Source organism: Octopus sinensis, linkage group LG13, assembly GCF_006345805.1.
Source record: "Octopus sinensis linkage group LG13, ASM634580v1, whole genome shotgun sequence".
NCBI classification, from domain to species: Eukaryota; Metazoa; Mollusca; class Cephalopoda; order Octopoda; family Octopodidae; genus Octopus; species Octopus sinensis.
The window spans coordinates 34,780,541-34,796,250 of record NC_043009.1 but is presented as its reverse complement, the minus strand read 5'-3'; the positions used below and the strand labels follow the sequence as shown (position 1 = coordinate 34,796,250).

General features: G+C 35.1%; 1 protein-coding gene across 1 annotated transcript in view; it reads right to left on the bottom strand.

Annotated features, from left to right (window-relative positions):
* The window catches only part of LOC115218487 (glycine receptor subunit alpha-2-like), a 208,034-nt gene that overhangs the window by 50,801 nt on the left and 141,523 nt on the right, over nucleotides 1–15,710 (bottom strand). The window contains exon 4 of the mRNA XM_029788336.2: nucleotides 14,584–14,810. Within this exon, the coding sequence (XP_029644196.1) occupies nucleotides 14,584–14,810 (227 nt within the window). The remainder of the gene's footprint in view (nucleotides 1–14,583; nucleotides 14,811–15,710) is intronic.

The following is a 15,710-nucleotide window of genomic DNA, read 5'->3' as shown; positions in this document are numbered from 1 at the left end:
AATGAGATCAACTTCCTCCCTCACAACCACCTTCGGATGTCTATAAAAACTTTCACACCTTTTGTTCTTTCTTCGGAAAAATTCATTAAAAGAAACAGACAAAAAACTCGCCCAACTCAAAAACTTGCTTCCACATCCGATGCTATAATTTTGGCATCATTTTTTTCCTACACTCCATATAAACCTGCTACTACTCACAGTTGTAACATTTCCGATAATTTTTAGTGCAATTTATATTATAAATCTTTAATATAACAATGAGTGTTATTTTCTTTATGTGTCAAATCTCATTGAGAATTTCTTCTGCACTCTATTTCTCCATTCACCATTCACTTATTTGCTTCGCACAAAGCGCACGTAGTTTTTGTAATATATATATATAACTGTGTGTGTGTGCGTGTGTACATGTGTGTATATATGTGTGGGTGTGTATGTATGTATGCATGTATGTATAATCTACCTGCCTGTTCCACTTCTAAGTTATATTGACAACAAAAGTAAAATCAACAGAGAAAAAAATTAGGGCAAAGAACAAGCAAAATAAATGAAATCATGGTACGCTCATTCTCTCTCTCTCTCTCTCTCTCTCTCCTCTCTCTCTCTCTCTCTCTCTTTCACTCGCTCTCTCTCTATCTATCTATTTATCATTCTCTTTCACACGCAAAACACACACACACCTACACAGTCAGACATCCAGCAACATCTAGAGTAAATAAAAAAAAATTTCAACAGGAGTCTATAACAAAACAAATACAATATTGTTATAATAATTGAAGAAGGGCTTTCAAAAGAAAAAAATGCTATAGAAGGAAAGAAACTTTGGCATTATTTCTCAATGTACTTTATTATCAATGTAAATATAAAGAAAGTGAAGATTTTGACATTTTTGGAAGGAGTGTAAGATCAGGCACTTATTGGAAACCAATTTGATGATATTTTGGTGGAGTTGCTATGGAACATAAGTAAAAAATCTAATTGTAGTATATGAATCAGAAAGAGATTTTTGTATTGTAGCGGTTTGAATGATTGCTGCCGAGTTTCAAAAATACAAATTAACAGAAACAGGGAACCTAAGGGATAAGGAATCGACTGCTACACAAAGCCAAATAAAGAAAAAGCAAAAGAATGGCGAAACAACGGGAAATATGACAATAATGGTGTGCTAAGAAATACCAGATAGGTGAGGTTTGTAAACAAAAACATATAAGTGTATGTATTCGAACACAGGTGCAGACACGTACACATGCCCACAAACAAACATATACACAGGGGCACATATACATACACACACACATACAGGCACACACACACACACACACATAAGAACATGCATTTCTATTTATAACTAACGAAAAGAAACTATCTCCATATAAAAAGGGAAATTCCTACAGCAATATAAATATATAGACACACATATATCAGAAATATAGAAACTAGTATATATATATAATATATACTAGCACTATGACCCGTCGTTGCCGGGTCATAGTGCTAGTGCATGTGTATATGTGTATATATATGTGTACATATTACATGTACATCTATATATATACATCTACACATAAAATGCAAAATACAAAGTTATATCTTGATATCGCTAGTGATAACAATACTCGAAATATATATATTTCTTTACTACCCACAAGGGGCTAAACTAGAGGGGACAAACAAGGACAGACAAATGGATTAAGTCGATTACATCGACCCCAGTGGGTAACTGGTACTTAATTTATCGACCTCGAAAGGATGAAAGGCAAAGTCGACCTCGGTGGAATACTCGAAATATATAACAGACTAGAATTGTTAGCTCTTCTTTTTTCTCTACATTGTATAATTTATAGACAATAGTCTTTTCTTTAATTTAATTTTTTATTATCCATCTGGACTATTCCATTTCTGCACGCTAATTTTATTTTTAATTTATTCCCATTCATGTGAAACCACTTATTCAAGTTCAAGTCATTGATACAATTTTATACCAATTGCTATTTTTTACTTTTTTATGTTACGATTATATTATACTTTAGTTTGATTTTAATTATTACTTACTACATATAATTCAATTGTTATTATTATTTTTATTGTTAAAGTGAAAGTATCTGACATAAAATAGAGAAATGTTTTTGTTTCACTTTTAACACGTAATACTGAAATAGTGGAGAAGATATGATATTGCTATGGGCTCGCTCTAGGCAAGAAGGTGAACATTTTTTGCCCATGAAACTACATGGACCCTGAGTAAAGCATGTGTAAAATTTGAATGAAATTGGTAGTGTAGTTCTCAAGTTTTAGGGAATCGTAGTGGAGAAGATATGATATTGCTGTGGGTTCACCCTAGGCAAAAAGTTTTAAAAAATTTTGCCGATGACACTCCCCGGACCCTAAGTAAAGCATGTGTAAAATTTGAATGAAATTGGTTGTGTAGTTTTCAAGTTTTAGGGAAACACACAGACAGACACACACACACACATTCTCAGTTTTATATATATAAAGATACATGGATACATAAGAGAGCGAGGTGTTAACTTGTAAGTGCTTTCCAAACAGAACCGGAGATTGTATTACCTTCATGCGCCCAGGACAGCAGATCCGTTTCAAGAAGACATTTCGTGTGAACGATGGAAAATGGAACGGCTATTTGGAGGTGGCTGCAGATTTTGCAAGGTGCCAAGGGTACTTTCGCATTCGGGTTACGAAGAAACCGGATATCATAATATGGTGTAAAAGGACAATAATGGTAAATCTAGTCGAGTTAAGAGTTCATAATGAAGATAACATGGACACCACTTGGGCTCGAAAGATTGACCGTTCTGAAAACTCGGATGTAGAAGATTCCTTGGACACTGTGTCAAGCAACTATTGGTATTGTTAGGCCTAACACATCGTAAACAAATACCACCACCAGTGATATCCAAATTACAGTGGAAAAGGCTAGCCACTAGATTTGTTTAAAAAGAGACGATGAGTAATGGCTAGAAGAATATTGAGCGAAACCTGATAAACAGTTGATCTAGTAAGCGGGTCTCGTTTCAGTGGGTTCGGCGATGCGGAATTATGCTGTCGAGAGGTAAGTCCCGAAACGGCCGCATTTTCTCCTGATGACCCCCTAAACTTGCTAGCATCCGGTATGCGGAGCTTTAAACTGGTAGCACTTGCATCTGCAAATTGTTTGCAAAAACTAAAAACAAAAAAATGTCGCATGCTTACCTAATCTTGGACGTGTTCTCGATTATAACATTTTTATTTCTTTCCAATTTTCTTCAGATGATATTCTTTAACCAGACTGCTGATTCAATTTGGATTTTTGTTTTACTTTATTAAATGATCCTCCTCACCTATCCATTGTTTTATTGCTCCAGGCCATAAGGATGTTAACATTTTAAAGAATATACTTATCTATCTTCATATCATCTAGCTCAGAAATATCACCCGAAGATGACTGGAGAAAAAATAATCATAATGTTATGTCATTGAAAGAATTTGATTGATTAATTTTCTAAGAAATTAGATTGCTGTTTGTAGGCCTCCTCAAAAGAGTGAAAGGTCAAATTGATATCGTCAAATTAGAAGCCGGAACGGTAATAGGGACAATTGCAAATCTTGTAATATGGCTGACGCTTTAATATGGTTAATAGTTCCCATTTTTTATGGCTTGGCCTAGAGCAGTGGTTTTCAACTGGGGTCGATATGGCCCCTGAGTAATACATATAAGACTAGGGGTGGACACAAAGATAAAATAGTAAACTGGAGATCTACAGTAGTATTTTTAATATCCATGAAGAAACAGCCAGGTTTCTTTCTCTGACGTTTAACTTAGTTCATCCTACACAAGTTAATGTGTGAGAAGCAAAGTAGAAATTTTGAAAGTATCTATAAAACTAGTATAGGGGTCTACCAAAATAAAATAGTGTTCAAAGCGATTCATAGATGGAAAAAAATAGTTGAGACCCACTCGTCTAGAGGAAGGAATTGTGTCTAAAATCTTCACAATCCCTTCAAGACGTGTCAGATTGACACTCTTGAATTTGGAATTCACGTCATCTGGAAACACGTGGACAAAGAAGAAATTGTAAAGGGAAGACAGTCTAGTGAAATAGAAATGAAAAAAAGTGGTTACGGTGTGTGGTGATTTAGAGGGACACTTTTCTCTTGAGCTGACTAGAAGATAAAAGACGTGAGAGCTGGTTAGATGTTAGATGTTGCCAGATTCGAACTCAGAACGTAAAGGTTTCTTGTATAGTTGTTAATCATTGACTACAATCAAAGAGTAACATTTGACTCGCTGACACAGTTTCGATTTAAGAGTGAATCAGATTCTTATTTTAGTCATAATTCTATTTCATATAATCAAAGTGGGAAGGAAGAAATACAGACATACACACATACAAAATTAAACATACGCAGATACACGCGCGCACTAATTCAATCATTTATAGGCTAACGCATATATGCACATATACACACATCCATGCATACTTATACACAAATACATTGGCACACACATACATAAATATTCGCACATGCATGTTCATATCCACAGACATATATACACATAGAACATATACCAAGCCTATAAACTGACACAGACATTCATATACACATTCACGTGCATACTTAGATGCACTAGTCTCTCTCTGTCTCTCCCTCTCTCTTTCCTTCTCTCCCTCCTTCTCTCCTTTATTCTTTCACACACATTTCTCTTCACTATAACATATAAAGAGTCACACGCATTCGCACTGAGATACATATACACGCCGACACATACATACACACACAGATTCGTAAACATTGACAAAACAAAGACAAAAACCAAAAACAAAACAGTAGGTTAAAAGTGCTAAAGGTAAAAGTAATATCTCGTAGAAAGCGACCCTTCATTAACTGCTATTGTACTTGAAAATGCTAAACTAAGATATATTCATTTCAAATGACTGAAATTTGAAGCAAAAAATAAATAAATATAAATTATCACTAGCAGAATGTTTCTTTGTTATTGTTGTTGTTGTAGTTTGTCGTTGTTTTCTACTTTCGTTCTTTCCAAGACAAATCAATTTAAACTGTTTGTAATTTGGCAGATGTTTGTTACTGACATTTTGTACCCACTAATGCAATTTGGTTTAGAAAATGATATTCCTTTACTGTTTTCTAAGATCTCAGGAACTTTGCTCCATATTTTCATTTTCCGTTTCTGCCCATCCAGACTGTTTTTGACTTTTTGACAATGGCAGAGCTTTTTTATTATTTCTTCTTCAATTGTTTTCAATGAAGATGATGAGAGATGAGGTAAGAGGTTCACACGGTGCCTACAGCCTTTGCAGTCTCACGTAATTTACTGAAGCAGTGATGCTGGATTGTATTTCTGTAGGTCGATGCTTGAGAGCAAACGTGACCAAGTTGAGATTTTCAAATTGTTAGAGCTCCGGTACTAAAAGAGTGTAGAGTAGGGATCTGGTGGTAGTGGAGTGGGAATGGTATTTAGTCTTAGGCCAGCATTGAGATAGAGAAACTATGTAGAAGCCCTTTCATTGGTTCGTGGGAAGGTGTTTCCTACGGTACGTGGGAGGTGAGATAGACTAAGCTGGCAATGAGAGGAGAGTGAATGTTTAAAGGTTTTGAGCTAGAGTTGGTAGAGTTCATTAACGAAGCAGAACAAAAGCCATTGTAGTAATAACGGCGGGAGGCTGAAGCAGGATAGCAGGACAGACTAAAGTAGAAAATAGCTTTGTGATTGAGATAGTGGTTGTCAAATATCGGTGATTGAAGCTTTATCAGTTGAATGAAGGGGACTTAGTCTAGCTTCTTTTTCTCTCGTCCATGTATATCTATGAAGGATAAGTGAGCAATAAATTAATGAGAAATATGATTTGTGTCCGCTACACGGTGATCAATTATTAGAGAGCAGAACTATCTGAAGTATCTTCGAGTCATAAATAAGACACTTTGTGTTCAAGAAAATGTCTTGCTTATGTTATATGCATGCGCTCAGTAGGAAATGGTTGTAAGTCTTATCATTGGTAAAATGTTTAAATCGGTTAGCTGTGCTTGTGTTCATTAGTTGGGTAGATATACAGGAGGTTCAGGCTAAACTTGACGATTTTTATGTCTCCTTTTTTCAGGAACAGCTTACATGTATTGGTAAACAGTCAATGGAGTTGGAGTGTATAAAAATTACTGACAAGGAGAATTGGAAACTGTCTGAATATTGGAAAAGAGTTACCTACATCATGATGATTCCCGCCAGATATCAAAATGCCAACATCGTGGCTGCTGCTCTGTGAACTCTGTAAAGGCTTTAAAACGTGACATGAATAGCTGCAACAGGGATTACGAAAATATCGCCAGCAGGGCAGTGGTTGTCTTTGGACGTGTTTCCAGTGGGGGTGAGTCATGCTGCCCCGTGTCTTTGAACAGGCCCTTAAGCTCAGTTCAGACGACTAACTAAAGCAGCTGGAGACTATGGTCAAACCCTGACTGGAAAGAGTTGCTGCTGAAAGTCTGTGTATGGTAATTGAACTTGGCCGCTTACCAAGTTCAATTGCTACACATGGACTTCTGAAAGTGTTGTCGGAAAATTTCTACGACTACGTCAGCCACAATTTCTGGCGTCCTAATTCCGCTGACTATAATTGCATGCATTACTATGTGTCGAATGCGGTTGAAAAAGAAACCAACCATTTTACCTGCTACATCAGTGCCGAGCGGGTGGCCAAGACTATGGAGGTCTTCGAAGATCTTCCCTGGAAGACAATAAGAAACGCATTCGTCAGGCTCTGGAGCCGTCTTGGAGCTGTGGTTGAAGCTTTGAGAAAACTATTATCTCCCAACTATAATCTAGTTGATATTTTTTGATTTTTAAAAATACCTTCAGTTTTGGATGGGATAGTGTTTTCTTTTCCTTTTATGAAAATTATCAAATCTAGTCCGAACATTCTGTATTACTGTTTTTAACCGCAGGTTATCCAGGTAGGTTACTAAACTAGATCAAAGGTATTCGAGTTATGACCAACTATCTTTTTCTAGGCATAGTGTCTTGGACAATATCTGTTGTCTTTCTTTTAGAGAATAGGGACTTATTTGGGAGCGGTTTGACTGCTAATTCTAACAGGTCAAGTGATCATGCAGACGTGGCAGTTTGTGTTGTAGGTGTGTTTACTTGATATATGTGTAAAATTTGTTTTGGTGGTGTCGATATAAACTGAAGTGTCACGTTGATATTTCAGAATATTCCGAGCTTGGTGTTCACAGCAGTAGCATATAACTGATTGCTCATGTCTATACACCATATGTACGAAATACGTGCGCGCGCGTATGGTTAGCATAACAACACTGAGGTTGTGAAAACACAGAAAGCAGAGTGAGGTGCATAACAGAACACAGAGAAACCTGAACTAACGCACATGCGCACACATGCACACACACACACACACACACACACCACACACACACACACACACATACACACAGATATATATATATATATATATATATATAATATATATATATATATATATTATATATATATATATATATATAAGTTACATTATCTATTGATCATCTCTTTAGTCGAAAATGTAATAGACAATTATTTCATTCTACAAGTTGGTTCTATCGATGAAGCATAAAGCAAACGCGGCGGGCTATTGTGATAACATATTGACTCATGAAACATCGTTGCTTCACCTTTGGTCTATTTATCAAATCACCATTTCTGAAAGGAAAGATATATTTATCTGTAGCTAGGCAATCAGATTTACCATCTCTACAATATCATTCGTTTTCTGAAGGTTGTCTCTATTGTCCTATATAATTTTCTCCACAACCTGAACAACTTATTCCATAAATTTGGTTTCCTGACGCATAAGTAAAGTCAGTTTTTATTTTGATGCAATGTCCTTATTTAAAATGGAATTCTGAATTTTGAAAAGTAAGCGAATCTCCCCCAATTATCAGTGAATGAGGCAGTCTTCGATACAGCCTCACCTTACTACAACTTTTACAATATCTGTTTATGAGTCATAAGTTTCTTTGTTAAGCAGGTAGTCATTTTGCTTAGACCTAATAATTTCAGCTTTGTATGATAAAGGTTATACTGAAGCTTTTTGTAGTTTTTTTAAACTTAATTTTCATGTAGATATTTATAAGAAGCTGGTTATTTTAAAAAATGGCTATTCGTAAATGCAGAATGTATATCGGTTTGTAAAGTACTTGAAATTCCATAATAGAGAATACGTCTATAAAAAACAATTATTATCAACGATCGATTCAAGAAAGAAAAACGAAATGTTGGTTCTATTATGAACAATATAACTTTTGTTTAGTTTTCAGACTTCCCGTCATTACAACGTACAGTATGTGGTGCCGTGCTACGCGTAGGAGTTATCCAGTTTTTTTTTCTATTTTGTCTCATGCATCTGAACTATATAAATTGTACTACCGATATATATTCACTCAAGGGTGTGTGTAGATATGTCTATTTCCTCGCGCAGATGTATGTAGGTAGCCTAGTTTCATTATGGACTAAAGCTTTAGAAGTTCACTTTGCAACCATGCGGTTCTAATTTTTTAATACTATCGCCTTTGTGGATGAGTGTTTTCCAAATGATAGACGAGATGATGCATAGACGAAAATGATTTTAAGCATATTAGCTTATTATGTCGCTGATAGTAAAGTTTCCTGATACGTCAAGGCCAAACATGGAGCGTCTATAACAAACTTCAAAATATCTGCCGATTAACTATTACAAAAGAATTCTGGAGCTAGCCTGAGTATTCTACTCAATGGAGTAAAAGCATTAACAATGATAAAAAAAAATATTAAGGATTGGCCTGATGTTGCATGTGCAAGACATTTTTGGAGGTAACAATACATGTTAGGATGTGATAACACAAGAAAACTTATGGCACGCATCTACCAATCACTCTTATTGTTACTCAATATAAGCTGGCTTTGCTTATCACTTCTATTATATCGAAAAACAGGACACATCAGATGCCTTATTTTGGGGAGATTTGCACACATAAGCAGAAGGAAAAGCACTCAACAGCATTCATACAAGTTTCAATAAGAAAAGTATATTGCAAATAATATCCTGTGAGTGTAGAAATAGGGAAAATTTTAAATCTGCAGACCGTATGATTATGTTCTATATTCCAAAGATATATATATATATATATAAAGGAATGAAGAAAATGCTGACAAAATAATTTAAGTAAGGGAGAGTGTATTTAATTAGGTGAAAGTTCTTTTTAACGGTTGCGCATTGTTATGCTTATCAAAAGATATTTTGAGTGAGATAGAGTTCCTTTCTGATTGATTTTTTTCTCTTATAAGATAAGAGAAAAAAATCAATCAGAAAGGAACTCTATCTCACTCAAAATATATTTTGATAAGCATAACAAATGCGCAACCGGTAAAAAGAACTTTCACCTAATTAATACACTCTCCCTTACTTAAATTATTTTGTCAGCATTTTCTTCATTTCCTTTTTTTATATATCACAACTCGTGGTCCACATCTCCTTTTTAAATATATATATATATATATATATATATATATAATATATATATATATATATATATATATATATATCTTATCTTATAAGAGAAAAAAATCAATCAGAAAGGAACTCTATCTCACTCAAAACATCTTTTGATAAGCATAACAAATGCGCAACCGTTAAAAAGAACATTCACCTAATTAAATACACTCTCCCTACTTAATTATTTTGTCAGCATTTTCTTCATTTCTTTTTTATATATCACAACTCGTGGTCCACATCTCCTTTTTAAATATATATATATATATATATATATATATATATATATATATTTATATATATATATATATATATCTTATCTTATAAGAGAAAAAAATCAATCAGAAAGGAACTCTATCTCACTCAAAACATCTTTTGATAAGCATAACAAATGCGCAACCGTTAAAAAGAACATTCACCTAATTAAATACACTCTCCCTTACTTAAATTATTTTGTCAGCATTTTCTTCATTCCTTTTTATATATATATATATATATCTTTGGAATATAGAACATAATCATACGGTCTGCAGATTTAAAATTTTCCCTATTTCTACACTCACAGGATATTATTTGCAATATACTTTTCTTATTGAAACTTGTATGAATGCTGTTGAGTGCTTTTCCTTCTGCTTATATATATATATATATAATGATAAATCTCAGAGCGAGTTATAAACAGTAGCGGTAACACCTTGAAACTCGGGTACGTGTGTATCATGTGTTGAAGACGGGGAGGATGACTCCCCTTCACAAATACTGAGAGGACACAGATAGTGTGTCTATAGCCAGCTGGAGGAGATATCTTCCTGGGACTACAAACTACAGTAGCATCCACCCTTATGGGTTAGCCAGATTCAAATGGCAAATATGCGTCACGATATGTATATATATATGTATATATATATAGTGGTTGTATAAAGTCAGCATAACGTGACAGTCCCATAGAGGGAATTACATCACCGCTATATAGCCCGAGGAAGCATCGACGCTTCCTGTCGGCTTTAACACATTTTCTGTGTCCTTATATTCGCAAAGGGGGAGGCAAGCACCTCCAACAGCTAGGAACAGCAACCTGAATACATGCATGTTTCTGGGTATTGCCCTTCTTCAGTTCAGGGTAACGTGTCCTCGATAGCGGTGATACTTACCAAGCCTTGTGTGTGTATTCATATACACATGTATTATTTACGTGAGTGTGTGTATGTATGTATGTATGTATGTATGTATGTATGTATGTATGTTTGTATGTATATATACATATATATATATATATATATATATATATATATATATATATATATATATATATGAGTGCGTGTGTGTGTGCCTATACATATGTGTATTATGTATGTGCTTATATGTATGGGTGTGAAGCGATTTCATGCAGCCGACATTTTGTGTCATTGCTGTGAGATGTATTATAGCAATAAATTTTTTAAAATGCATTAGGTGAGAGACAGCCGTCGTTGGAGACAAGTGATTGAGAAAACGAAAATGCAATGTGACGTAGTGGCTCTCTTTTGCTTGAATCGCTCTACAACAGACACCTTACTCTTTCTCACAACGGTAACTATAACTAATGTGTTTAATCTTTCTATGTCCTTTTTTCTCTCATACTCTTTTCCCATCTTTCTTTCTTTTCTTCCTTCGTTTCACTCGGTCCTTCACCTCTTTCTCTTTCCACTCTCGCTCTGTTCTCACAAATTTCTCTCTCTCTATCCCTCTCCTTCTTTCTCTGTCTCACCCCGACCCCATTTTTCCTCTCCCCTCCTCTCTCTCTCTCTCTCTCTCTCTCTCTCTCTCTCTCTCTCATTTGACTAGCCGTCAGTTTTCGTTCTATCCATAATGGGATTATTTCCACAAGTTTAAATACTTTTAACCGATTAGTTTGTTTTTTTTTATGATTGCTTATGACAATTTATCTCCTCATAAACACTTAACTCTACAAGTTAAATTATTCTACTGATACAAGCCGCTTACATTAATGCCCTTCTACAATATATATTATTACATTGATTCACCTGAGCTCATTTTCACAAACACATTCCCGTAAACTTAGCTTTGATTGCTGATGATTAAGACCTGACACTTTTCATGTCGCATTCTGTTCTATTCCATGCTGTATTCTTGAACCATGTGTTATGTGTTTATTATTGCATTATAATGCCAACAAAAACCATCGAGATTTACTTTTGTGACAATTTAAGTAATAAAAGGAAAATTTATCTGCAGCGATTCTTGTTCTGATATCTATGAATAATCTCCTCATTTTCTAAACGATTTGCATGTATATATATACGTATGCAGGTGCATATTAATATGCATATATGTATGTTCAGTTACGTATATATATATATATATATATATATATATATTATATATATATATATCACCGTGATCACCGTGACAGACCAGGCTATCAGATGTTGCTACACATCGCTGGCACAATGCGCTTCGCAATGTTTTAGCATTCAAATGACGCCACCCCGCTGGCTAAGCGAGTAGGTCAATATATATATATATATATATATATATATATATATATATATATATATATATAAATGTATGTATGTATGTATGTATGTGTATATATATAAGAATTTTAATATGAGAAGATGGAATCATGGCGGTGAGCCGGCTGAATCGTTAGCACGCCGGATAAAATGCTTAGCGGCAAAATGTCCGTCTTCACATTTTGAATTCAAATTCCGCCAGAGGTCGGCCTTGCATTTTGTCATTTCCAGGTCGATAAATAAATACCATTTGAACACCGGGGTCGATGTAATCAAGTTAGCCCCTCCTACGAAATTGCAGGTTTTGTGCCAAAATTCGAAATTTGAAATCAATATGAGAAGATGGAATGAACTGGCTTTATTCCAAATCACCACAACTGCTTCGGCGCATCAGCACCAGCTGCTGATTGGTGAATTTTACACGAGTATTACATTAACATTATCAAGCAATAGCTGTGTACCTGCATGTCTTCAGGTGAGTAGGGGGAAGAGCACAGAATGTTCACCTTTTCGTTTCTCGTTGTTTTATACCCTTATGCTATTTTTTGCGTTCCATTGACAAAGAACAGCGTGAAAATACAAAGCGATACAAATGAAAAAATACCAAAAATAAACTAATTAAGATTTTAAGAATAAATATTGGTAAGAAGCTTGCTTCCAAACCACATGGTTCCATGTTCAGTCCCACTGCGCGACACCTTGGGCAAGTACTTTCCATTGTAGCCTCGGGCAGACCTAAGCCTTGTGAGTGGATTTGGTAGATGGAAACTGGAAGAAAGCTGTTGTGTATGTATATATGTGTTTTGGTATCTGCGTGCGTGTCTCTGTGTCTGTCTTTGGCCCCTACCCCCGCTCGAAACCGGTATTGGTTTGTTTACGTTCCCTTAACTTTAAAAAAATTGTACTGGTGTCGATTCATTCGGCTAACAGTTCTTCGAGGCGATGCCCCAGCATGGCTGCAATCATGAAACAGATAAAAGATAAGCCTCTTATACACTTCATTCTTAACCACAGACTTGTTTCGACTTTTACGAAAATAAACGAGAATTATATGATAATAATGACGTAAATAGGCTTCAAAAATTACTATTCTCTTGTATCTGTTGCCGTTCCACTTCAAAGGAAATTCAGCAGTTCGTTAGTACGTCAGGAGACCAAAATCTTTCTGTTTACAAGCTTAATTTTGGCTGTATACTCTTACTGTCACTGGGCCTTGTCATAGTTGCTTTTCAAGTCATTAAAGAAAGGCTATTAAACTAAGAAGATTTACTTGCACGCGCCCTTATGAATACATATATATTCACTTATATAGTGCTTTGCTTCAAGCGAACTACAAGGCACACACGCACATACATACATACATACATACATACATACATACATACATAAATACATACATACATACATACATACATACATACATACATACATACATACATACATGCATACATACATACATGCATACATGCATACATACATACATGCATACATACATACATACATACATACATACATACATGCATGCAAACATACATACATGCATACATACATATACATACATACATACATACATACATGCATACATACATACATGCATACATACATACATGCATGCATACATACATATATACATACATACATACATACATGCATACATACATACATACATACATACATACATACATACATACATACATACATTACTATTGACGACGCTATTCACTTCTTACCGTTGGGCCAAACCAAGAATTACTCGCACGCATCCTTATGCATAAACACATTCCTTTATTTGAACACTAGTGTACATACATACGAATATACAAGTGCCTATCTAATCATACACTCACGCGTTTTACTCTAGTTACTGTGTATCTTTCCATGCTACTCAACTAATAAACCTCCAAATATGCTCATATATAAATCACATATTTTTTCCCAAATCTATATCTGTTCATTCAGAATTTGGAGTTTATATTCCACAAAAGAAAAATATTGTTATGGGGTTTGTCCATTTCAATCTAGTTATTTCTATATATTGTGATGTATCTATTCACGTATAATAATGCTACAAAAGAAGTACATGCAATATTCATTTACGTCATGGTAAATAGATCTGTCCTATAGTTTCTTCACTTTTAACTAAATAACTATACATATGTACATACAAATTGTCATGATATTACATTACACACATACAAAATATTATGAAATTACATAATTGAGGTAAACAACAGTATAATATTATTCTGCAAGATTTTACTTTTTGTTTACCTAATTATTTATTCTTTTAGTGAGACTACAGTATTCCCTCGCCATATCGCGGTTCACCTATCGTGGTTTATTATTTAAGCCTATTTCGATTCCTCGGCATTTATAATAAAATAAATATATACAAATTATAAAAATGATTTTTAAAAATATATACAGTACATTACTGCTTCCACTTCGCGGATTTTGATCTATCGCGGGGGTTTTGGAACGTAACACCCGCGGTAGTCGAGGGATTACTGTATTCATTTTCAGTTACATACCTTGCTCTATAAGTTATCGATCCGTCGTCATATATATGTAACATTCGATTAGGCACTGTTACTTCATGGAAATGGGCTTTCTTTTCGTTTGGGAAGTAAAGATCGGGAACCCAGATTTTCTCGATCAATTTTACGTCTAATTCAAAGTATTTCGCTTCGATCAATCCGAAAAACTTTAGTCTTTCATCTGTCCACTCTTGTGTGATAAATGTGCTTATTGAATAATCCTGCAGATAGATAGAAAATATAGATAGATAGATAGATAGATAGATAGATAGATAGATAGATAGATAGATAGATAGATAAACAGACAAACAGATGGACGGACGGACGGACGGACGGACGGATGGACAGACAAACGGACGAACTGACAGACGGACGGACGTATGGATGGATGGATGGATGGATGGATGGATGGATGGATGGATGGAGGCGTGTTTATATACTGAGTTCAAATTCCACCGAGGTTGACTTTGCCTTTCATCCCTTCGAGGTCGATAAATTAAGTACCAGTGAAACACTGGGATTGATGCAATTAATTTGTCCCTTCCCACAAATTTCAGGACTTGTGCATTCAGTAGAAATTATTATTATTATTATTATTATTGTTATTATTATTATCATTATTATTATTATTATTAAGACGGCGAGCTGACAGAATCGTTAGCACACCGGGTGAAATGCTTAGCGGTATTTCGTCAGTCGTTACGTTCTAAGTTCATATTCCGCCAAGGTCGACTTTGCCTTTCATCCTTTCGGAATCAATAAATTAGGTACTACTGCAATGTAATCGACTATATTCCTTCACCAAATTTCAGGCTTTGTGCCTCAGGATCGATAAAATAAAGTACCATTCAAGTAAAAGAGTCGACGGTATCGAGTAACGCCCTACACTCAAAATTTCAAGCATTATTGCCCACGGGCATATGACGTAGTGGTTAAGAGCGCGGGCTACCAACCCCAAGAATCTGAGTTCGATTCCAGGCAGTGACGTGAATAATAATAATAATAATAATAATAACATCGAAAAATACCTTAGGAATGCAAACCCAGGTTCGAAATTTCCTCAAGACATCTGATGAAGGCTGGAGTGTATATCAGCCGAAACGTTGTGTTAACAACAAACA